At 43.4% G+C, this 25,114-nt stretch overlaps 2 protein-coding genes across 6 annotated transcripts in view; one reads left to right on the forward strand and one right to left on the reverse strand.

Moving 5' to 3' along the window:
• Positions 1-12,304, forward strand: part of CASP8 (caspase 8) — a 50,967-nt gene extending 38,663 nt beyond the window's left edge. For 4 of the 5 annotated variants that reach the window (XM_007112917.3, XM_007112919.4, XM_007112918.4 and 1 more), the window contains 4 exons: positions 2,913-2,998; positions 4,607-4,748; positions 6,826-7,327; positions 8,472-12,301. In XM_007112917.3, coding sequence (XP_007112979.1) covers positions 2,913-2,998; positions 4,607-4,748; positions 6,826-7,327; positions 8,472-8,607 — 866 coding nt within the window. In that variant the 3' untranslated portion in view covers positions 8,608-12,301. Of the gene's footprint in view, positions 1-2,912; positions 2,999-4,606; positions 4,749-6,825; positions 7,328-8,471 lie in introns of all 5 variants that reach the window. The other variant, XM_007112920.4, reaches the window with a different exon arrangement.
• A 111-nt stretch (positions 12,305-12,415) lies between these two features.
• Positions 12,416-23,963, reverse strand: FLACC1 (flagellum associated containing coiled-coil domains 1). Its single transcript, XM_028497027.2, has 8 exons — positions 23,916-23,963; positions 22,251-22,384; positions 20,993-21,086; positions 19,257-19,322; positions 17,193-17,426; positions 15,834-15,896; positions 13,038-13,131; positions 12,416-12,954 (listed from the first exon to the last, which is right to left on the reverse strand). Exons 1-8 carry the CDS (start codon positions 23,961-23,963, stop codon positions 12,839-12,841), a joined length of 849 nt encoding a protein of 282 aa, XP_028352828.1. The 3' UTR covers positions 12,416-12,838.
• Positions 23,964-25,114: the final 1,151 nt, after the last annotated feature.

Below are 25,114 nucleotides of genomic sequence, written 5' to 3' on the forward strand. Positions count from 1 at the left end.
TGATTCCTTCTAGAGAATTTTAAATTTCATTTATTGTGTTGTTCATCATTGTTTGTTTGCTCTTTAGTTCTTCTAGGTCGTTGTTAAACATTTCTTGTATTCTCTCCATTCTATTGCCGAGATTTTGGATCATCTTTACTATCATTACTCTGAATTCTTTTTCAGGTAGACTGCCTATTTCCTCTTCATTTGTTTGGTCTTGTGGGTTTTTACCTTGCTCCTTCATCTGCAGCATATTTCTCTGTGTTCTCATTTTGTTTAACTTACTGTGTTTGGGGTCTCCTTTCTGCAGGCTGCAGGGTCATGGTTCCACTTACTTCTGGTGTCTGCCCCCAGTGGGTGGGGTTGGTCCAGTGCCTTGTGTAGGCTACCTGGTGGGGGGACTGGTGCCTGCATTCTGGTGGGTGGAGCTGGATCTTGTTCCTCTGGTGGGCAGGGCCTCATCCGGTAGTGTGTTTTGGGGTGTCTGTGAGCGTAGCATGACTTTAGTCAGCCTGTCTGACTAAAGGCTGGGGTTTAGACTAATGGGTGGGGTTGCGTTCCTGTCTTGCTAGTTGTTTGTTGTGAGATATCCAGCACTGGAGCTTGCTGGCCCTTGGGTGGAGCTAGGTCTTACTGTTGAGATGGAGACCTCTGGGAGAGCTCTCGCTGATTAATATTCCCTGTGGCCAGGAGTTCTCTCGTGGTCCAACATCCTGGACTCAGCTCTCCCACCTCAGAGGCTCAGGCCCAACCCCTGGCTGGAGCACCAAGACCCTGCAAGCCACATGGTGTGGAAGAAAGGGAAAAAAAAAAAAAAAGAACAGACAAACAAAACCCCAAGTCGAATGGTAAAAACAAAACCAAATAGACAAAAACACACAAAGAAACACACACACACACACACACACAAAACAAGAAAAGAAAAAGAGAAAACAAAAAAGAAGAGAGCAACCAAACAAGTAAACTAACCCAAAAATGAAAACAAACATAAAAACTAAACTATCAAAAAGAAAAAACAAAAAAACCAATCAAAAGCAGAAAGCAATCTAAAAAAGGCAAAGAAAGCATAAAACAAACACACAAAAGAGATAAAAAAAGATAAAAACATAAGAAAGATGAAAACAAAAGGAAAAAATACAAAACAACAAAAAGGTAAAGTAAAAATTGAAAAATATAAAATATATTTAAAATGAAGATAAAAACAAAGCAAAACAAAGGAAAAAACAAAAAGAAGGAGAAAGCACAATATAATGACAAAGTAAAGTAGAAAGAGGAAAAAATAAAGTAAAAAATATATACAAATAAAAGCATAAAAAAGAAAAGAAAAAGTAAATAAAAATTAAAAGAATAATAAAAAAACAATAGAAGAAAGTGAAAAAGATAATAGTAATATTAATATTTTCCTGTGGCCTCACCTGTCAGTGTCCTTGCTCCCACAGTGAAGCGCAGCCAATCCCTGCCTGCCCGGGAAGTCCTTCGGTACTTCTAGGTGGGTCTCTGGACCTGCTGTGGGCTCTGTGGGGCCAGCTCAGACTCTGACCTGGCCCAACTCTGGCGTGTACTTGCCCCCAAAGTCCACAGTTGTCCCCAAAGTCCACAGCCTCAATTGCAGGAACATTCATTGTCTATTCGGATATTCCACAGATGCAGGGTTTACCAAGCTGATTGCAGGGATTTAATCCGCTGCTCCTGTGGCTGCAGAGAGAGATTTCCCTTTCTATTCTTTGGTCCCACTGCTCCTGGAGTTCAGCTTTGGTTTTGGTCCCGTCTCTGCATGTGGGCCACCCTCAGGCATCTGTTCCCCACCCAGGCAAGAGGGGGCAAAAGCAGCGGCTGATTAGGTCTCACTTGCTCACTCAGGCTGGGGAGAGGGAGGGCTACAGCAGTCACAACTGTGACCACTTCTGCATCTTTTTTTTTTCCATTTTGTTTTATTTATTTATTTATTTATTGGGGTATAGTTGTTTTACAATGTTGTGTTAGCTTCTACTGTACAGTGAAGTGGAATTCCCTGTGCTATATAGCAGGTTCTCATTAGTTATCTGTTTTCTACATATTAGTGTATATATGTCAATCCCAATCTCCCAATTCATCCCACCCCCACTTTCCCCGCTTGGTGGCCATACGTTTGTTCTCTACGTCTGTGTCTCTATTTCTGCCTTGCAAACTGGTTCATCTGTACCATTTTTGTAGATTCCACTTACATGTGTTAATATACAATATTTATTTTTCTCTTTCTGACTTACTTCACTCTGTATGCAAATGACATTTGCATGTTAATGGACCTGTTCTCCTAATAGCACTGGCTACTTTTCACCTTCTCTGCACATTGGAAGATATAAAAGGCATTGTCAAAAGACAAAGACCCTGCAGCCCCAGGCCAGCATGTTTGAAATAGGGGCAGAGTTAGTTAGTGATAAGATTTTCCTTTATTCTGTGAACTTCGAGGATATTATGTTCAAGGCGGTCTGTAAATTTTCTTTTTTTTTTCTTTCTTTCTTTATTTTTTTTTTAACAAATCCTGACTTTATATATTTTTAATTAATTCTATTTATTTTTAAATTTTTAAAAATTTTTGGCTGCATTGGGTCTTCTTTGCTGTGCATGGGCTTTCTCTAGTTGCAGCACGTGGGGGCTACTCTTCGTTGTGGTGTGTGGGCTTCTCACTGTGGTGACTTCTCTTGTTGCAGAGCATGGGCTCTAGGCATGTGGGCTTCAGTAGTTGTGGCACACAGGCTTAGTTGCTCCACGGCATGTGGGATCTTCTCAGACCAAGGCTCGAACCCGTGTCCCTTGCATTGGCAGGAGGATCCTTAACCACTCAGCCACCAGAGAAGTCCTGTGAATTTTCATTTTAAAAGGGACCTTATGTTGTCCTGGGTGCTACATCTTTCCTCACCAAAGCACCTTCCCTGCCTGTGTCATTCCAGATGTTTCACAATTGCTCATGAGGGAGGGCTCTCTTGAAATGCTGGCCATGTCGGACTCTCCAGGAGAAAAGGACAGTGAGTCACAGGTACCAAGAAATTCCCATTCCTTTTCCCCTTTGTGCTGCAGATTCTACTTATTGTGTTCCTGAGCTTTTTTTAGCTTCCAGATAAACTAATAAGGGACAGAAACTTATTGAAAATGTTGAGAACTGTAGAAAAAAATTCACAAATGCACAAGTTTAAAATGTGACTTGGGAATTTTGAAAAGGTGATCTCTTTGGTTTCCCATGTGTTAAATTTCTATTTTAAAACCAAAGATGTTGGAATAGTTGGAGGGCAGAGGGGTGGGGAGCCTCCAACTTGATCCTTTCAGCAGCTGCATCAGCCTAAATGGGAGAGGGCTTTGGGAGAAGAGTCAGCAGGATTAGGAAAAGCAAAGTCTTCTTTTAGCTTGGCATTTCAAAACAGTTTCTCCTTTGTGATTAGGTGTAAGCAGCACATGCTCACTATCTAGTTGTCTCTATCATCTCATCTCAATGAGCTGGCCCAAGAATTGCCTTTCTAGATATCACTTCTGTTTCTGTAACTTTCAGCAATTTACCACATTGTGACTCAGCAGTCCATTCACCCTTCCTTGTGGTGGGAAGCAGAGGAAACCCTGTATGCCTAATGTCTAGTGGGAGACTTGAAATTAAGCTTAGGAGAGACCGTTTATTAGTGGACTCCTGAGCAAATTACCAGATCTCTCAGTCTGAACATCAAGGATTAACTGAAGTCATGTGGCACTTTGTAAACAGTAAAAGCACTCTGCAAATGTCATCCCCACCCATCAGCTAATGACACTGAGTGCAAGAGAGATTCATTAACTTGTCCAAAGTCTTAAGGTTATTAAGTAGTAGAGCCAGGAATTTGACCCCCTAGTCTGGGGCCCTTTTCTCTACCTTGAGGAACTGCATGGATTTCCCAATAAATGATAAATATCTCAGCACTGAAACAACCCCAGGGAAGTCAGGAGGTCACAGGGTCTCCTCTGATTGATACTGTCAAGTAGTAGAGTCTGGTTACTGTAACCTGTAGCACAGCCAAGACCTGCCTGCCCAACACATCTGTCTCCTCGAGTCACTGTGGTCCTGAGATCCAGATTAAGCCATCAGCTTGAAAAATCCTGGGACCATGCTATGCTGTGTGATGGGCAGGCCCTCACCTGTTAGCCCAGAAGCATGGATGAGTTGAGCAGAGGGCCGAGGGAATCACAAGGTCTCAAAGGGGCAGCCCAAAGACAGCAACAAGACAGTCATTCATCCAGCAACTCCTGATTGAGCTCTCACAAATTAATAATAATCCTAGTCCCTGGCACAGATGTTCACTGCCTTGAGCAGAAATGAGAATAAATAATACCAATACAATGTGGTGACAACACTATTAATATAAGTGCAAATGCTCATGAGGCCCAAGTATTGGGACACTGACTTTCCACACTAACTGTGGGGAAGAAGTCTGCGATCCTTGTCGGGGAATGAGTGGAAACTAGTTCCTTAGGGGAGCAGTGCCAAGTTGGGGTGGGGCTATGGAAAGTGCACTTGCATCCCAGTTTGGCTTAGGTGATGCCTAACCTCTTACTAGGGAGTTGTTTGTTCACATCTCAAGTGTTTGATCCACAGAGTCAGCTCCTGGGTTGGATTTTTGTTTTCCAGACATCGAACACAGTTTACCGAATGAAAAGCAAACCTCGGGGATACTGTTTGATCTTTAACAATTATGATTTTAGCATAGCAAGGAAGGATGTGCCCAAACTTCACAGCATTAAGGATAGGAATGGAACAGACTTGGATGCAGGTACAGTAGAACCCAAAAGAGAAATGAAATATTTCTAATATCTATGTTTTTGTCAAAAGGGGAGAACAAAAGCTGTATCAACAGGGCCACGTGTTTCAAAAAGATGGATATAACTGTATTTCCCTGTGGAGGTGAACAACATTCTTACATACTTGTTAGTTTTCTGCTTTTGTTTTTTTAAAAATTAATTTTAAAAATCAAAGCAATGTATATATAAAGATAAAATATCAAATCTTACTAAAAGGCTTACAAAAAGCAACAATAAACTTTGTTTTTAATTCAACTAAATGAATAGAGCCTCTATAGAGTGTATTAGGTGTTGGGTGAAAACATTGCTTTGGTATCAAGACCATTTATGGAAGTTGTGTTTATAAAAGTTGGGCTATGAGTGCAGCAGAAATTGAGTCCTTAACAGAAATAGCATTTTCAAATGTTAAACTAAACAAAGTCTTTGGCTCAGCCTTTTTCGGTTAAGATTGAGAGCTTACAAGTTAAATGAAAAATAATTTGCATCATGTGAACATAGAAATGGCTACAACTAAAAGCAATAAAAGAAATAATTCAACCCAACCATTGTGATATTAAGAATTTTTACTTGATCAAAGAATTTTTGAAAATGGTGTTTATGAGTCATAACATCAGGTAATTATTTTTTAAATAAAGTAGTTTAGAAAATAAGATAGGTTGATTTTAATCATCAGGACTCTGTGAATGGTTTCTGTTAACATTTGTTTATTCAAGCAAATCTATTCTAAGGTTTTAAAAAGCCACAGAACTTAAGTTCACTGACTACATCATTCATCATCCTATATCTTGGTATTTAAGAAAAGGTTTCAGGCCTTCGATTTTCATTTACTTAATATTTACCATTAAAACATTTTTTATTAAAATGGCATAGATTGTATTTCTGATCAAGGGTATAAAGTAGCAGTATGTAGGATGAATAAGTTTAGCAATCTACTGTACAGCATGATGGCAATAGTTGATAATGCTGTATTGAACATGAGAAATATGCAAAGAGACTATATTTCAGGTGTTCTCACCACACACACACACACACGCAAACAAAAGGTAACTGAGTGAGGAGATATATTATTAGCTTAACTGTAGTAATCATTTCACTATTCATATCATAATGTTGTACACCTTAAATATATGGTATTTTTATCTAAAATAATCAGACAGGCAGCCTGAAAAATGTTGAAAGACTTTGACTAGATCAATTAGAGCATTTGGGGAAAAATAATGTTAAGCATGTAGAAAACAAAGCAATGAAAAAATAATGCTATTGCTAATTCCAGGAAAGACAAAAAGTTTAATAAGAAAGGAAGCATAATTAAAGAATATTATGTTTACATAGTATTAGTAATACATATATTTCTATTGCTTCAACTAAAAGTTGTAAATGTATAAGAACACCAAGCACTCATCACCCACAATAGGAACTCAATACAAAGTCTAAAATTTATAAACTAATAAATAGAAATGAGCCCAAATTCATTACAAAATGGAGGCTAATACCAAAAAAAAAAAATAATAGCTAAAAGTTGAAAGTGGTTGCCTTCATAGAAATGGCTGGACAGAACATGACTGGGTAAAAGAAAGGAGTAGAGGGAGGTAGCTTTTTTGTAATAAGTCTTTTAGTTCTGCTTGACTTTTAAAACATTCATATCTTGTATTTTGATGAACAATTTTGAGAGGGTTCAGGATAAAATAAGTATGGATCTTTTATTAAAAATTTTTTTTTGCTTTTTTTCTGATTATGTAAGTATTATTTACTTTTTAGACTGGTTAGGTAGTAAGCCTAGATAATAGCTTACCCATCTTGTAGACTAGTTGAGAAAAGACAACAGGCCAACAATAGCAGTCTCCCCTTTCTCTTTTGCCTCAGGGCTGGGAAATATTTGCAGCTAGTGGCAGTAAATATTAGAAGTCTATGGAATACAGCCACTAATATAGAGGGTCTTGTTTTTAAGTTCTGGTTCAGATTCTTATCTGATCAATGTTCTCTCTAGTCCTGGGTTGTGGTCTGGGAATTCTTGCGGTGTAATATGACTTTTCTTCTTTCACTTTTCAGAGGCTTTGAGAAAGACCTTTAGCGAGCTTCATTTTGAGATAGTGCATTACAAAGACTACACTGCGAAGAAAATCTGTGAGGTTCTGAAATCCTACCAAAGCATGGACCACAATAACAAGGACTGCTTCATCTGCTGCATCCTCTCCCATGGAGACAAAGGCATCATCTATGGCTCCGATGGGCAGGAAGCCCCCATCTATGAGCTGACCTCTTACTTCACTGGTTCAAAGTGCCCTTCCCTTCTTGGCAAACCCAAAATCTTTTTTATTCAGGCTTGTCAAGGGGATAACTACCAGAGAGGTATAGCTGTTGAGGCTGACTCAGAACAGAAGGAAGCCTATTTAGAAATGGATTCATCACTTCAGAAGAGATATATCCCAGATGAGGCTGACTTTCTGCTGGGGATGGCCACCGTGAACAACTGTGTTTCCTACCGAAGCACCATGGAGGGGACCTGGTATATCCAGTCACTTTGCCAGAGCCTGAGAGAAAGATGTCCTAGGTAATTTTTGCTTATTCAACACTTCATTCATCTTTAAATGTCTAGCTGTGGATCACATAACTGTAATTCTCAGGTCAGTTGCAGAGTGGGAAAGAGGGCAAGTTTACCGATGGAAAAAACTAAAATACTTACTGAGGAGTTTCTTTTATGTAGTACCTCAAAGGACAGTCAGCATATTGTAGAGTGGGAAAGATGGCAAAATCATATAGTTCATCTCTGGCTTTAGGCAGAAACATGACTGAACCCACTCAACTAGTTTGGAATTTCCATGTTTAACATCCTCCAACCCTGTCAAAAGTCCTATAATAGCTGACCAACCTCGGACCCTCTTGTGGGAGATAAGTGCTAAAGATCAGAAACTTTTTCTATTCCCACAAATTTGGCCTGCTTTGAAGCCCACAAAATGTGGGAAAATAACTTTCCCTCATTTATTATCTTATGTTTCCTTTATTTAAATTATGGTTTTGTATGGCACAGCTCACCAAATGCACACACAACCAGCAGATAAATAGCAAGGAATCCTCTGTAGGTTGCTTCTAGTTCTGTGTCTCATTATGTTTTAAGTGTATCAAGAGCAAGAATTTCCCATGGCAGTTAAAGGACTGAACCATAACATCCACACTACATTTTCATTTTGTAACTTAGACCACGAATCCTGCGAGGTTCCAAGGGGTTAGCTACAGAAGTGAATAAACAGGTTGCCCAACTAAACTGATAAGAGAAGCTGGTGAGAAAGCAGTGGGGTGGCTGCAGGAGACTTTCAGTTTCCACTTGCCTAAAGTTTGATGCGGCCACAGATAAATCCACAGAAGCAATGCCAATTTGAGGCAGAGGATGTTGGGGGGCGTTGAGGCGATTGGGGGTAAGTGACACAATACATGGAGCAGAGTGAGGTACAAATAGGTCAGGAGGCAAAGAAACCAAATCTGATGTTGACAGTGAAGTTTCTGATGGTCATAAGATATTAAGCTCTGAGACAACTTCTTTACCTAGAAAGCTGTGGTAGGTCTTGGTTTAACATCTTGTTATTTCAAATGCCTGTTGTTTTGAGGGAAATAACTATTACTAATCACAGCAGATGATAGGGTTTACCAGTTGATTTTTCCCCCCATAGATGGTCACAAGGTTATGTTATGTTTTTCAGGGGTGAAGATATTCTCACCATCCTCACCAAGGTGAACTTTGAAGTAAGCAATAAGGATGACAAGAAAAATATGGGCAAACAGATGCCACAACCTACTTTCACACTGAGAAAAAAACTCTTCTTTCCCCTTAATTGATGCTATTGTTTAGTTGCATAACTAAACAATAATTAAAATGCTGCTATTTTATTCACTTTCTTTTTTTTTTCTTGATATCTAGAAGAAAAGGGAATGGGAATTAGAACAATATAATTTTCATGCAAATTCAGGCTAAATCTCTGGTTTTGCAATAGCTAGACTGTCATAGCTGTAGACGTAATTTTAATTGTGTTTTTAATTTGATGAAAAGGTTCTAAAATGAACTTATAGTAGATACAAAGAGTATAGTAAGTTTAAAAGAAATGTCAAAGATCACTGAGGGCGATATTTGTGATCTGACCTGGCTAAAAAATCCCCTGTGCTGAGGTTGAGGGTATAATGCTCTCACATCCAGCCTGATTGCTGGTGGTGAGTTGTGACAAGCTATCCCAGAAACATGTGAGCTTCCTCTCCTGCGCCATGAGCAGACTTTGCTTTTCAGTGGTGAAAGACACCACTGTTTAGACTTAGATTTCAAAAACCTAAGCATGATTTTCCTTGTTTTTATTACTCATAAGTACAGTATTCAGCTCACTTTTAAGAGGAATGATGTTAATTGGATATTGGGCTTCCCTGGTGGCGCAGTGGTTGAGAATCCGCCTGCCAATGCAGGGGACACGGGTTCGAGCCCTGGTCTGGGAAGATCCCACATGCTGCGGAGCAACTAGGCCCGTGAGCCACAACTACTGAACCTGTGCGTCTGGAGCCTGTGCTCCGCACCAAGAGAGGCTGCGACAGTGAGAGGCCCGCGCACCGCGATGAAGAGTGGCCCCCGCTCGCTGCAACTAGAGAAAGCCCTCGCACAGAAACGAAGACCCAACACAGCCAAAAATAAATAAAGAAGCTTTCATTAAAAAAAAAAAATTAATAAACAGAAACCCCAGTTAAATAGAGTAGGTAGACCAGAAGGGGGAGCTCTCATGCCCTGAGATGGTAGCAGAGCCCAACAGGAAGAAAGACTCTTATTCTTTCCTGGTAAAAACTCAGCCAATGAAAAGCCAGACTCTTTGTTTACTGTACCCCTCCCCATTTACTTTTACCCTCTGTAAAAACATTCTTCTTCTCTTGCTGTGTGGGGCCTTGCACATGGCTTGCCATGGCTGCAGACCCCAAATTGCAATTTTTTGCTGCTCCCCAATAAACTCAACTGGAGAGATAACTGGCAGTCTGTTTGTTTTAGGTCAACATTTTTGGTGGTCCATATGGGGACCAGAGAAGATCCTCAATGGCTCTGGGCTGGTGGGCAAACAAGTGTGGTACCCACAATCAAGCCCATTGAGTTCACTGTTTTCCTCAATGACCCTGGAGTTTGAAGGTACATCTTTCTCCTGGATCTGAGCTCATGCCCTCTTTGCCGTTTGAAGTTCTCTGGGCTTTATTCAGGATCTATTTTAAGGTTTTATCTTTCTTGTTAAGGCCTTGTTCTATGTGCAAGTACTTGTTTGGCACATTGGTCTGATTTTGAGATTAAACTGTTTCTACTGAAGCTGGTTGAGAAGTTGTCAGCCCATTCCTTTGGGAACAGGAGCTGCTTCACTGAAACTGTCAGTTCAGCTGTTGGCCCATTCCTTTGGTACAGGGGCTGTTCTCTGGAAACTGGCTGAAAACCCTTGTCTGGCTTCTCTGGGGTCAAGCTGTTTCCTTAGAACTGGCTGGTATTAGCTTGTAGGTTGTGTGAGTTGCAAGCTGTTTGAAAATTATTCTTTTATTCCAGAGAAAAACCTCTGAGAAATGGGACCCCAGTTATCTAAATATTTTGCTTTTGCCCCCCACCCTCACCGCAGGGACTCTAGCCAATTTTATGTTTAAAAACTGTGGTCCTTTCTCATGTGCATTTCTAGCTAAATGGACTGACCCAATCAAAGGCAAGTTAGGATCTCAACAGCCATCACAGGGAACTTTTGAAATCCCCAAACTTAATTTTCCTAAAACCAAATTGGACCACAACAGTTCAAAACTTTCTAGAACTGAGTGGAATGCTTATTTTGAGGCTTCCAAATACTATCAGGAGTCTAAAATTGCCTCTCTGCAAAATAAGATCTTAAGGTTAACTGAGGCAAACAAATAATTAAAGAAAGATAAAATGGCTCCTGAAGCTTTAGGCTCTTGTTCTTTGGCTTCTTTGTCTCAGGCTGCATCTCTGACCCCATCTTGAGTCTCTCCCTTGGCTCCTTGTGACCAGGCTCTGCCTCTGGCACCATCTTCCTCCTTCCCTTCTATGCTGCCTGTACTTCCTCTATATCCTTAGTTCCCCTATACTAATTCCTTTACTGAACTTCCCCTTCTTTCTGAAATTCTCCCCACTCCTTTTTCCTCTGAACTTGTCAGAACCTGTTCCTTTAAAATTAAGCTGTCTGAGGATCCAGAGCCTTAATTTCTCATACTCCTTGGACTAAAGCTGAACTGTGAACCATAGTCAAAGATTCACCCAAAGTAAACAAAGACCCTCACAGATTTGCTCAGGAATTTACTATAGTCATTCGAACTTACTGACCTGGTTTCTCTGACTTATATCAGATAGTTCATATGCTTGTTGGTAAAGGTCAGGCCCAGCATTTGATGAAAACTGCTAATTGAGGAAATCCTGACAGGTCTCTAAAATTACAACCAAGAAACCTGCTAACTTATTACATGGCTTGAGCAACCACTAGGCGACTCCATCACGTGACTCCTAGGGCTTTTCCAAAGCCTGTTGATTGGAAGAAAATTTCAGGCTTGCACACGAAAATCTGACAAACCTATTCATGATGATTACAGTTGACTTCAGATTGTTTTTAAAGAAAATTCTGGTCTTTCTATAGAGATTGATTCCACTCAGGAAGCTTTTAATTCTATATTTATTAATGGGTTGAACTGGGATCTTTCCCTTCTATAAAAAGGACCAGACGGAATGGGAAACTACATCCACTCCGGATTTAGTGAATCTGGCAAACCAGTGCTCTCACACGCTAGATGACTCACCTATAAGGAAGACGGCCAAAATTCTTAATCTTCAACCCCAGAAAATGGAGTCTCCTAAATGAGACCAGAACCCTCCTAGTTTCTCTTGTTATTGCAAAGAACCAGGACTTTGGAAAAGAGATTTTACAAATTCAAGCACTTCAGGTACATTTAGCCCTCTAAGCTTCCATTCCAACATCCTCCCAATTCTCAGTGATGAGGCTCCAAGGAACTACAGGGGTTCCTCCCAATCCTTCCTCTTAATTGGCTTGGAGAAACATTTCTCCAGGTTGCGGATGAATCCCTCCTGTCCTAACAGACATCAGAGCCACACTCTCAGTGCTCAACCGCACTACTATAAAGCAGCCCCTGCCTCAGAATACTAAAACAATTCACATAGTGGGGATCTCTAATGAGCTGCAAGAGAGTCCTGTCTCTGAACCTATATCCTTTCATTTAGGTCCTTTGAGACATACACACTCTTTTCTCCTTAGTTCCCCTGTCCCTAGCCATTTATTAAGCTGAGACTTCTTAGAGAAGTATCTTGCTGGAATTTCTTTCTCCCAGAAGGGGGAAATAATTCTAGAATTTGACCACAGTCATCAAACAAGCCAACCAGGTGAATTAAATGACCCTGTGACATCTTTTATTTGCTCCATGTCTCACGGCCCTAGAACTGATTTTGGAAACACTGCTTATTTGTCCCTATTGAATTAGGAGCTACCATCCTCCTTATGGGCAAAATCTCCAACTGATATTGGCAAAATTCACAGTGCACCTCCCATCAAGATTCAGATAAATCCCTCGATACCTCTTCCCAGAATTAATCAATACCCTATAAGTAAAAAAGCCCTTCAAAGCATAAAGCCTATAATAGAAGATCACAAGGCTCAAGGCCTTGGATTTAACAATAATTCTCAGTCATAAAACTGAATAAACCCAGAGACTCTCAGATAAACCTCCTGTGTTGTCTTGCATAAAAAACTAAGATAGGAAAGGGAGAGGAGTCTCCCAGCATCACTTCAAATGAAATGACCTCAGTAGATAACTTCTGTGGCCAGCATATCCCCCTCCTGACACTGCCTGTGCTTTGATTTCATGAGGGGATACCTAGATTCATTTTCACCTATTCCTCACCCAATGCCACACAGCTTTCGGGGTCTTAGTTCCCCGACCAGGAATCGAACCCAGGGCCCCTGCAGAAGTGCAGAGTCCTAACCACTAGATCGCCAGGGAATTCCCATCCCTTCCACTTTCTAAAGATAACTCAGCTACGTCTTTTTGAGCAGCATCATTCATACCTTAGATGAATGTTTTCTTCTGTCAGGTGCTGTATGGTATATTTAAAATTTTCTTCCGCTTCAGCAAGCTTGGTCTGGAGTGTTTTCTCCAGATTTGCCACCATAGCTTTCATTTTAATAGCCGTCTTTCCCAAATTAGAGTCACCCAGGCTTCCTCCCTCCAAATCCTATCCCCACTCCAGCCAGGACTCACTTCTCTCTGGAGTTCCATCTGGGTTTGGTAGAGGGTTGTGTTAAGTGATTCTAGGATAAGAGCTTGAGCATGCAACTCTTCCTCTATGACCTGTGTAAGAAGAAATTGTTTCAGGACATCATGATGATGTCTACCCATTTATGCTCTTCTCCAGGACACCTGGATTCGAATATGAAAGCATCAACTTTAGCTACTCCCTCTCCTGCCCTGTTACTACGCCCTGTTCATTCTGCTTCGTGTCTCACTCGTCTGTACCCTTCTTTTCAGCCTCACTATCACTGCCCCAGAGCCAGCCCTCACCACAGCTCACACGGATTGTCAAAATAGCTACCAGTCATCCATTCATTAAACAAGTATTTATTAAATAGTATGAATTCCCACTACATGACTTTCTGGAAAATGCAAAACCATAGAGACAGTAAAAAGGCCAGTGGTTGCCAGGAGTTAGGAAGGGAAGCAAGGGACGAATAGGACGACTGAGGACTTTTAGGGAAGAGAAACTATTCCGTATGATACTGCAAAGGAGGCTACATGGCATGATACCTGCGACAAAACCTATAGGATGTACAACACAAAGAGGAAACCCTAAGGTAAACTATAGACTTTAGTTAATAATAATGTATTGATATGGGTTCATCAACTGTAACAGATGTACCGCACTAAGGCAAGATGTTAATAATAAAGGAAATTGTGTGTGTGTGTGTGTGTGTGTGTGTGTGTGTAGGGGGAAGAAATCTCTGCACTTTCTGCTTAATTTTTCAGTAACCCTAACACTGCTCTAAAAAAATAGTTTGTTAATTAGGGGAAAAAAACCCGCAAAACCTACTACTGTATTAGGCATCAGGAATATTATGATGAACAAGACAGATAAAGTTCTTACTTTTATGGGGATCCATTCTAGTGAAAGAGATGCAAAAAAAGTAAATAAAGTAAATACAATAAATAAATTGAAAACAAACCAAGGATGTGGATAGAAGATGCAGTGTAAGTGCAGGGAAGGGATAAGTGTGGAATCTACTTTAGATAGATGCTGAAGAGACTATAAAAATGAACCAGATGGGCCTCTGCTTTCAGGTGCAGCCCCATTAAACTCCTACATGTCATCAGGGCTCTTTGCACCAAAAGAGCATTCTCCCACGATGTATAAACTGGAGAGGTACCATCATTTACTGCAATGGCATTGGGCAAAGCTCTGTACCAGGTCATTTTTCATTCTCTCATTTATTTATTCATTCAAAAATCACTTGCTATGTACTGAAGGTCCGTGATATGCCAGACTCTATTCTAGAAACTGAGGAGCAGTGGCAAAGAAAATAGACAAAAATCCCTGACTTCATTGAGTTGATCAGGTTTGATGGTTATAAGTCTGTGTAGAAAAATGAAACAGGAGAAAGGACATGCTGGGCAGGTTGTTGAGCCTTTAAATAGAGTAACCCCTGAGAAGGTGGCATTTGAAGAAAGACCGGAAGAAGGTAAGGAAGCGAGCTGTGTGGATATCTGGGAAAGAGCTTTCCAAGAAGGGAAAACACCAAGTGCAAAGACCCCAAAGTGGGAGCAACCTGGCCCGTTAAAGAAACAGCAAGAAGTCCAGTGCCATTGGAGCTGCATGATGGAGGGAAGGAATAGAATAAGATGAGGCTGGGGAAAAGAACCACCAGCAGGCAGAACCATCCCTGGACCAAAACAGGACTGGGAAAATTCATGCTTCCACTAACCAGAGTATAAAAACCCCTTTTAAGACACAGAGCATTGGGTAGCTTACTCAGAGGGATACTGTCTCAGTAGTAGGGAAAAATTAGCCCTAGATCAAGACTGCTTTAATTTTGCCTAACAAAGCTTAAAACCAAGGCTTGAAAAATCAAACTGTTTCCAAGTAACTGAACCCCAGAACAAAGCTCAACCATATTTAAAGGAATACAAAAATATTTAGCACCTAATAAGGTAAACATCACAATGGCTGGCATCCAATAAAAAAATTACCAGACATGCAAACAAGCAAGAAAATATGACCATTCATGAGGAGCAAAATCAATTAATTGAAAAAGACCCAGAAATGACACAAGTGATAGAATTAGTAGCCAAGCTCATTAAAGCCGTTATTATAACACACTGGGTCTACCTTACACCAAAGCCCATCCCTTTACCTTGTGGGACATTGTGGTCTGTTTGTCCATCAAGGGTGAAGCCCTGCCTGGGCTCTAAAATATCATGCCATGCTTTCATAATGGCTAATCTTTTCCCAAACATGTCCATTCTGGATCCAAATTAAATTCTCAGTGGAAGAGGAACCACAAGGCAGTTTGTGGGTTTAAACAGTTTCCCTTCTGGTGTCTCCCTCATGGAAGTGCTGTAATTTGTCCCAGAAGAAAAGTTCCTAGAGAGGCTGGGGGGTGAGGTTCACTCAGAGTTTTAAGGAAATGCTTGAAGGCAGCATTCCCAAGGGGCAGTATTGTATTTTTCAGAGTTCAAAAGGAAGAATCTGGCGTTTTATTATTTAAGGCCCTTTTGTGGTTTGAGCCTTACGAGAAATAGGAGGCATTTAACATTGAAGATCACACAGTATATTGTTCATACACTTGTTCAGATCTGGCTCTAAAAAGACAACAATGGCTTTCTTTTTCAGATAGTTCTAAAATTCTTTTGACTTATTGAATCCAGTAGGCTCAGCTTTAGATCTTCTGTTTTTTAATGGTTTGGGGAAAATTATCATAGATTCCATTTTATTGAGAGTGTATCATTTTAGTGATACATTTGTAAGAGGCTAATTTCACAGGAAAAATGAAAAAACTTACCTCTTTGGTCTTTCTCAGCTCCTCTAATTGCAAGGTGTCCCTTTCGTGTTGTTTTAAGAGCTCCTAAAAATAATTTTGTTTGGAAAAGGTCAACACTGGGGTTCTGGCACTTCTTTCAGAAAATTAAGAAAGCTGGAATAGGATTCAGGAATATAATATTCACCAAAGTTTAGATGTTGCTTTAATGAAGCACACATTATAAACTAATGACATGACATGTTGAAGTTAAATAATGAAAATCTTACTCATGTTCAACCTTAGTGCATCGAGAAATATTAAAAGAAATCATATTTTCATTAAAGCCTTTTCTTTTGTTTGGGTACAGATTTAATACTGTTAATATCCAGTTCTCCACAGATTGAAGTTTATATTCATTGGAATCCCACTCAAAATACCAACAGGCTTTCTTAACAAGATAATTATAAAATTTATATAGAAATACAAAGGATATAGAAGAGCCAAAATAATCTTGAAAAACAAGAGCAAAGTTGGAAGATTTTTCTCCCTGTTTTCAAGCTACAGTAATTAAGACACTGTGTTGTTGGCCTAAATATAGACAAATAGTTGAATGGAACAAAATGAAGAGTCTACCCCCTGCCCCCTCAAATACAACAAAGACACCAAGGTAACTCAATGGAGAAAGGGACATCTTTTCAGCGGCCATGGCTCACGGGCCTGGCTGCTCCGCGGCATGTGGGATCTTCCCGGACCGGGGCACGAACCCGCGTCCCCTGCATCGGCAGGCGGACTCCCAACCACTGTGCCACCAGGGAAGCCCCTCTTCTGTCTTTTTAAAATAACATTCCTAGTGTACCTTGGTTTGAAAACAATACATGTTCTCTTTAGAGAACTGGAAAACCAGCAAGGTACAAATATCATCTTTTAAAAATGTAAGATAAAAGAAAGGAAGGAGATTATAGAAATTCTTCTCCCTGTGGCGATTAGTCTATAAACTCAGAATTCTGAAGGGTACACACTTTGTCCTTCCCAAAGGCAGCATAAATAATGGGATAAATGGCCCACACAACCCTTACAGGTTTTAAGGCCATACAAATTACAGTGTGCCCATTAGAATTTAATGAAACACCATCATTTTACAGGTGAGGAAACTTGTTGAATTGGAACAGTATTACGTTTGTAGACCTTTTAAATATACTTTAAACAGTGTTTTCACATTCTTATCACTCTGATAAAGGCAGGTATTCTTGTCCTTGATTCCCAGATGGGGAAACTAAGACTTAAGGAGGTGAAGGGACTTGTTCAGACCCCAAAACTAGGCCACAGACCCTTCAAACTTCTGGGGGTAGGGAGGACATTGCTTGACATGGTTTCCCTTTTTTCAGTTTCATTCTCAACCACTTGCTCTTCCTGAGCTGGAGAAGGAAACCTCGAAAGCCTAGCCAGAGTCCACCCATGGCCGTAGGAGTTCCTCTGTCCTGGATCTGCAGGGTCAGCCTCCACCCCCTCATCAGGGTCATTCTCCCAGGTCCCAACCGTACCTAGTTTATCCTGGGCAGCCAACTTCTCTGCCTTCAAGGCTGCTTTGTAGTTTTTCTCCAGCTCACTGAACTGTGCTGCGGGAGTCTCCTCGAACTCCCCATGGGACCCCAGGAGAAGGCCACAGTCATCCGTGAAAAGTTCACCTGACCCCACCTTCCTTCCTCATGCAGGCAGCTGGTGGGCAGGCTGCGGGGCCCTCACTTCCGGATACATTCTCCCGACATCCATCCAGAAAAGGGTGAGGAGGTCCCTGTTTTCACCATCCGCTATTTTGCATGGAGACATCAGGGCGCCATAGATGCCCCCCAAGAGCACATTCTTTGCTTACAATCCTTTTGGGAAACTGTGGGCTGATTAACACCCAGGATAATTTTAGAGCCCAAGGTCTCTCCAGCCTCCATTCCAGGAGGCAGACGTTGGCAGTGTTCAAGAGGAGTGTTAAAATAAAAGGCCATATGGGGCTTCCCTGGTGGTCCCGTGGTAAAGAATCCGCCTTCCAATGCAGGGGACGCAGGTTCGATCCCTGGTCGGGGAACTAAGATTCCACATGCCACGGAGCAACTAAGCCCTCGTGGCTCAACTAGAGAGCCCGCGTGCCGCAAACTACAGAGCCCATGTGCTCAAGAGCCCGCGTGCCACAACTAGAGAGAAGCCCGCGTGCCACAACGAAGAGCCCGCATGCCTCAGTGAAGATCCTGCGTGCCGCAACTGAGACCCGACGCAGCCAAAAATAAAAAATAATAATAATAAGTAAATAAAATAAATAAATATTAAAAAATAAAATAAAAGGCTGTATGAGCTGTCAAGCCAAGAAAAGACACGGAGGAACCTTAAATGCATATTGGTAAGTGCAAGAAGTCACTGTGAAAGGGCTACAGGCTGTATGATTCCAACTATGTGACATTTTGGAAAATGCACAGCTACGGAGGTAGTCAAAAGATCAGTGGTCGCCAGGGGTTAGTGGGGAGGGAGGGATGAATAGGCAGAGCACAGAGGATTTTTAGGGCAATGAAATTATTCTGTATGATTCTATAATGGCGGATACGTGTCACTAAATATTTGTCAAAACCCATAGCATGTACAGCATCAGGAGTGGATCCTAATGTAAACTGTGGACATTGGGGGATAACAGTGTGTGTCAGTGTAGGCGTCATTGATTGTAGCAAACGTCGCGTGTTGGTGTGGGACGTCAGCGATGACAAAAGTTTGTGCAGGTATATGGGGCCCGGGGGTGTGTGGGAATTCTCTCTACTTTATGCTCTTTTTTCCTGTGAACTTAAAACTGCTTTAAAAAATAAAGTCTATTAGTAAATAAGTCAATTAATTAAAAAATTTTTTAAAAAGCAAGTTTGTGACACTTGGGAAGACTTCTCTCCAGCAGGACTACTGGGGCTGCTCTGGTGCCCAGCAGGAGGTGTGGAAGGGGACTTGGTGGGTTTTCTCACTCTCACAGACAACACACCTCCTTTTTCTTCCCCTTGGTTTGTCTCTGCAGCTCTGGCTCCTGCCCTTCCCATACCTTCTTCCGATTTTGCCCAGACCTTGACCTAGTAGCCAGGGACAGTAGAGGTGAGAGGAGGAAGAGGAGGGGCGTGGAGAGAGACCAGGCTGAGAACAACAGTAGTTTACCATGGAAACCTCCTAGAGAACCAAAAAACAGCTCTTCTCGGCAATCAACTGAAAGGGAGATTATAATTGAAATGAAATTTGGATGAGAAATTACAAAGGCAGGAATAACCTTCTCCGGGCTGTATTTTAGTGACCTCAGATCAAACCATCCTGCCCTCCAGACATGTCTCTTATCTCCCCTACCCCTCGCCACCCAGTTCCATTTGGCGTTGTCTGAAATCCCAGTGAACTGAAATCCTGCAAGGATGCAGGAGCCTTAGGGCCTTCAGTACACAAGAACTTGTGCCAGAAAGCATACCTCCTCTTGCTTTCAAAGTTCTTCTGCATCTCAGCACAGCGGAGATCCATGTCATTGGAGAGCTAGAAACGAGGCTGGCATTTACAAGACAGGATTGAGGACCCCACTCCCACTCCAACCTGCAACTTCTGAGAAGTCTTCCCATTCACGGGGTATGCGCCTCTCCCCAAGCCTTTCCCGTTGTGTTCGGCAGTGCCAGAGAGCACATCGTTACTGAGGGAACGGGACGATTCTTGCCTCGCTCTATGTTGTCTGGTACGTAATCAGTTCACAAAGGGTGCATGGAAACCATCCCTTTCACTATTTTGTGGGCAGGTCTGGTCTCTTTGGCTGGACTGTAATCTCTTTGTAAGATCATGGCCTTTGGATTTTTGGATACGTAATTCAATTGAGCAATTGTTTCTTGTGCAAAGGGCTTGACCTGGAGGAGCCAAAGAAGCCTGAGACTCAGACCCTGCTTTGATGAACTTAAAACCAGTGTTAATAAATCCTCATTGGCAGAATGGCTCTGTTTCTGGAAGCAGGAAGTGCTCAGTTCCAGGTGAACCTCCCTTCTAACACACACACATCGGGTCCTCTGGCCAGTGCCTCAGGAGGAAAAGACACCGCCAGCCGAGACAAGGGCTCGAGCCAGCACACCCCCCTTCTGCACAGTCACACAACAATGTAGGGTGTTCACAGCTGGGAGAATTTTAAGAATCACAATCTGAGGTCCCTCGATGGAAATAATCTCTAAATATGTCTTCAGCAGGGCCGATGCTTCAGTGACTGAAAGTGTGCATTTTGCCCAGTAACCCACCACAGATGAGGTGAGTGATCTCATGCAAATTATTTAACTTCCTGAGCCTCAATTTCCTTTCTGTAGAAGGTGACCATGAACTTGGCAGGGTTTTCAGGAAGGTATAGGAATGAATTCTCAGAAGGGAAGGTCTCAAGCCTGAGTCTTATGCTGGGTCACTATAGGATTCAGACACATCTGGTGTGTATCAAAGGGCGAGGGGCTGGCCTGCTGGGAAGTCACCCTTCACATGTGGGTTCGGTAACGGCAAGCGAGGCGGAGTGGGGGTGGGGGCGGGGGCGGGTGCTGGTGGCAGGAGGGGAGGGGCAGATGGGGAGGAGAGGGGAGGAGTTGGGAGGAGATCTAAGGATTGCTCTGATGTATCATTCCAGTCCAGGCCACCAGACACCTCTGCTTAGGGCGGAGAAGAAAAGTCCGTGACAAAACGAATGGTGAATTTTAAAGGAAGTGTTACCAGAATCCCCAGGGAACACGAAGAGTGCAAACTGAAATCAGCAGATTCTGGAGAGAGGGCTTTGGCAGTTTCACCAGCAACAGGAAGTGGTACTGGAGGCTTCTGGGCAGCTTTTGAGCAAAACTGAAGTCCTGGTCACGCTGATGCGGTTACCAAGAGCCTCAGCAAGGTCTGAAATTTAACTCACCACACAGGCCACAGCCAACACTGCTGGAAATGGCTGGCACCCCCTAGTGTGGAGAGGACAGTGGCATTGAACATGCCAGAGGCTCCCCGAGAACTCCCGGAAATTGAGTTAGGCCTAGAGGAGGGACTTGAGTTCTTGCGATTATGGATGAGGATGGAGTCAGGGCTGTTGCCTGGACAGCCTGGCTCCCAGGAGGAAGGTGCTTGGCCTTGCCTGGAACATAGCAGGTGATCTGAAACTATTGGCCTTTCCCCTTCCCAGAGAGATGTCAGTTAACTCAAGGACCACTCACCAGTGTTTGGGCAGAACAATGGTCTCTGTTCATTTGCTCTATTATCGCTGTCAGCTCTGAGATCTGTTCTTCTAGGTCAGTAATGATAGCAGTCCTGCGGGACAAGTAATCCGTGATCCATGCAGCTTCCATGCCGTGCCAGTCAGGGCCCTCCCTGGGCATGGCTGGCTCTGGCCTGGTGAGAGCCAGGCCATGTTCTGCACCTGCTCCGTCACCATGGGGGGTGGGGGGTAGGGGCAGAGGGTGGTTTGGAAGAAGGAATTTGGCAGTAGGGTGGCTGAGCCTCACACGGCGCCCTTTTGGGTAATCTGGCCAGAAGTGAGCAGGGGTGGTTTGGTGACCCACTGACTAGAAGGGAAAGAGGAGGATGCCAGAAATCTATTAGGATTTGACCCTGACTCAGTAAAGATACTTGAAATGGAGGAGGGAGAAATTCAGAGGATTAGGAAATTAGGTGGAGGAATAGGATTGATGCTGACAGTGACCCAGAGACAAGGAATGGGCCAGAAACAGGACAAAGAGGGGATTTAAGAGTGTGGATTTCAGAGTAGATTTACGGATTTTTGTGTTTCTGAGTCTGGGGACTCCATGAAATCTGTAAGTTTACTCAGCTCTGTTTGGCTGAGCTGGAGTGAACAGGGTGGCAGGCAGTGCAGCAGAGATGAGGTCCTTGATTCCTGAGGGTGAGGAAAGAAGAGAGAGGATGTAGGAGGAGATGGGGAAGGAGGAGATATGAATGAAAGGTTTAGCAGGTAGCATGAAGAGGATGTAGGGCCTGACTTTACATGGTCCCGGAGGATAGAGAGTGGGTGGGCCTTGAATGACAGAGGGGATGGCAGCGTGCCCAGCCGGGATGGAGTCAGACCAGAAGCTTCCACGCTGCACCTCTCAGAGGCATAAACTGAGTGGTATCTTTCGACTTAATGGAAAAGAGATGCAGGCTCTGGCCTCCCAGAAACCCTGACCTTACTCTCAGCTCTCACGCTTCAAGTTCAGACTATTTTATGAACATTGCATCTCCACATTACCTCCAGAAACAGCGAGTCCCCTTTAGTGTGAGGGACACCCACCCAGTCATTCTCCAGATCAGCTGCCTGACTCGTCTGTCTGCCTGACTCAAACGGGCTCAGAGCAGAGAGGTGGGTGCGGAGAGGAGCCGGCGCCAGGCTGAGGAGTGAAGGGCGTCAAGTAAGGGGTTCGTCCTTGAGGCCAGGCCAGGGTGGGGCTGAGGAGCTAGATGCGGGTCCAGGGACATTACCTGGAAATCCTGACTTTGCCCATGTTCTCTGATTCTGAATGCTTTTTCCTATCAGACATCTCATCTCCCAAGGTGACGGAAATCTGCTCCCTATTCTGAACGAAGCGGTAGCCAGGTGACACATTTATTACTTCCTGGGCATCAAGGTGGAAGATAAGGTATAGCGCAGGCCTGGAGTGCTGAGGTTGCTCCAATCTTCTGCTAGCGCCCTACTCACATCTTAAAAACAGACACGTGAGGTGGGATGCCCGGGCCCAAGTTCCCCCCGTGCCCTCCCCCAGCTTACCTCTCTCCTCACTCCCAACCCCAAGACTCGGCTGCCTCCTGAGCATCCCCATAGGCCTCTCAGATTCAGCATGTGCACAAGCCGACCGCTGACCCCTGCCGCCGCTCTGCTTCCCGGCCCACATCCTCCTCTGCGTTCTCCCTCATGGCCAGAGGCCAGGAGGCGGCCAGGCATTGTGGAAACCGCTCAGGTTTGGGAATTAGATGGGCCTGAGTTTAAATCCTGGCTCTGTCACCAACCATAGTTATTCAACATCTCCGTGCTTCAGTTTCCTTATCAGAATATGAGGATAATACCTCTTCTTCAAACAGCTTTTTTTGAGGAATAAACAAAATAACATCGGAGAAAACGCCTAGTTCAGTTGCAAACAAAACAAAACAAAAAACCCCCCATAACATTCTAGTCAGTTCCTCCATACCCCACTAGACACCAAATCATTCATCTGGGCAGGGCTACCAGCCAGCATAGTCCAGGATAAGATGTACTATCTTGAGTTGTGCAGGACACCCCTGCAGCCCCACGAGTCCTGTCACTGCTATCTCCTAACTGTATCTCGACCTCATCCTCTCTTTGCCGCACCCCTGCCCCTGACATGGCTCAAGGCCACTGTCATCTTTCTCCTTGGCTCTGGTGAACCCTTCCCAATTGGCCTCTCCGCCTTCAGTCTGGCTCCCCTAAAGTTCATCATCCTCTCCACCTGGAGGGCTATTGCATATTTGTTTATTTTTTTTTCCTGACCATTAGGGGACTGCGTGATCCTTGCATAAGAGAGGTGGGACGGGGGGGAGAAGGGCGAGGAAAACAGACAAAAGCAGAAAGCAGTAAAAAGCACCAGTAATAGCCCACCGGAGGGTCTTTTTTCTAAAATGTAAATCTGACCTGGTCCTGTGCCTGTGTCAGACCCCTAAAGGCTCCCAGACACAAAAAGGATTAGGCGCAAACTCCCAGGCAGGTGTCATGTCCTTCTGGGTTTGGTCCCCCCCTCTTTCTCCAGCACCCTCCCATCCCTGCTCCTCTCAGGTGTCCTGATGGTCCCTCTCCCACCCTTTGTGGGTTCCCAAGTGCAGCAGAGGGTTTCCTGCATCTGGGCATGAGCTATACCCTGGCCTGGACTGACTGTCACCGTCTGGTTTTCTTGGAACGCTCTTCTCACCCTACATAAGGCAGCAGAAATAGGTAATTAAATGCCCTCTCTGGAGTCTGGCTGACCTGAGTTCAAGTCTTGGTTCTGCCACTTACCAGCTACACATTAAATGCAGTAATTACAGCTCCTCCTCAGAGGATCATTGCACAGATTCGATGAGGTAAATATGTGTAAAAGATCCATGCCTGCACACAATAAATGTTAGCCCCACTGCCCTCTTCCCGTTTTTACTCACACAAGGTAATTTATTGCTCTCCTCTTGTTTTCCTAAATGGATTTTCATTTTGCAAGAGAAGGGTGTGCTCAGAAAGCAACCGGAGAGCAAAGAAAAGTTCCAAGCTTAGGAGCTGCACCCTGATCCTGCCATGTCATCTGTAAAAAGTGACATTACCTGGAGGATCTCTGTGGTCCCTTTCATCTCTCAAAATAGTCTACTTCAGGAAATAGGGAATATTTAAGGGTGCAGGGATCGTTGTTACACAGATTGTGATGAAATGGTGGGTAGTAAAAAAGTGGGAAATCAATCCGTCACCAGTCTAAGAGTAGAACTATTGCTAAAGCAAGGCCAAGAGACTTGGCATGAAGATCCCAAGTGCTCTCCTATGAGCACAGTGTCTAATCTTCGATGCACACATTTTTGTCTTTTTTTTTTTTTTCGGTATGCGGGCCTCTCACTGTTGTGGCCTCTCCCATTGCGGAGCGCAGGCTCCGGACGCGCAGGCTCAGCGGCCATGGCTCACGGGCCCAGCCGCCCCGCGGCATGTGGGATCTTCCCAGACCGGGGCACGAACCCGTGTCCCCTGCATCGGCAGGCGGATTCTCAACCACTGCGCCACCAGGGAAGCCCTGATGCACACATTTTTAAGTGACATCTGTGTTGTCTGCACAACTGCCTTCGTGTTTACACTAGAAATTGGTGCTCTGGGATCTTGAAAGTGTCCCTTAAATGAATTCAGGACAAGCAAAGTGTTACTATTCTGAGATCTGGTGTTAACCCTGATTATAATTAATTTTTGTTTCCAGTTATAGAAACATGAGCATAACATCAGGTACTCAAATGTCACAAGAGTGTTTACAAGCGAGCTTACCCGGGACGTTGAAAGAGCTGGATAAGAGTAACTAACTTCTGATGTGGTGACAAGAAACGCAAGGTGGATGGGGTCACCCTTCTCGGAGTCCTCTGATAGCTTTGCATGTGTTACCGGCTAGCAGATTGCCCCCCCAACCCAACCCGCCAACCTCCCAAATTCACTGGGCTGCAGCTCGAACACCTGCTGTCTCAGAATGTGACTATATTTGGATATACGACCTTTAAAGAGGTGACTAAGTTAAAATGAAGCCACTAGGGTGGGCACGAATCCCATTTTACTGATGTCCTTGCAAGAGAGATTAGGACACACAGAGAGACCCCTGGGTGTGCAGGCACAAAGGAGA

This window comes from Physeter macrocephalus, chromosome 2 (assembly GCF_002837175.3).
Source record: "Physeter macrocephalus isolate SW-GA chromosome 2, ASM283717v5, whole genome shotgun sequence".
NCBI classification, from domain to species: domain Eukaryota; kingdom Metazoa; phylum Chordata; class Mammalia; order Artiodactyla; family Physeteridae; genus Physeter; species Physeter macrocephalus.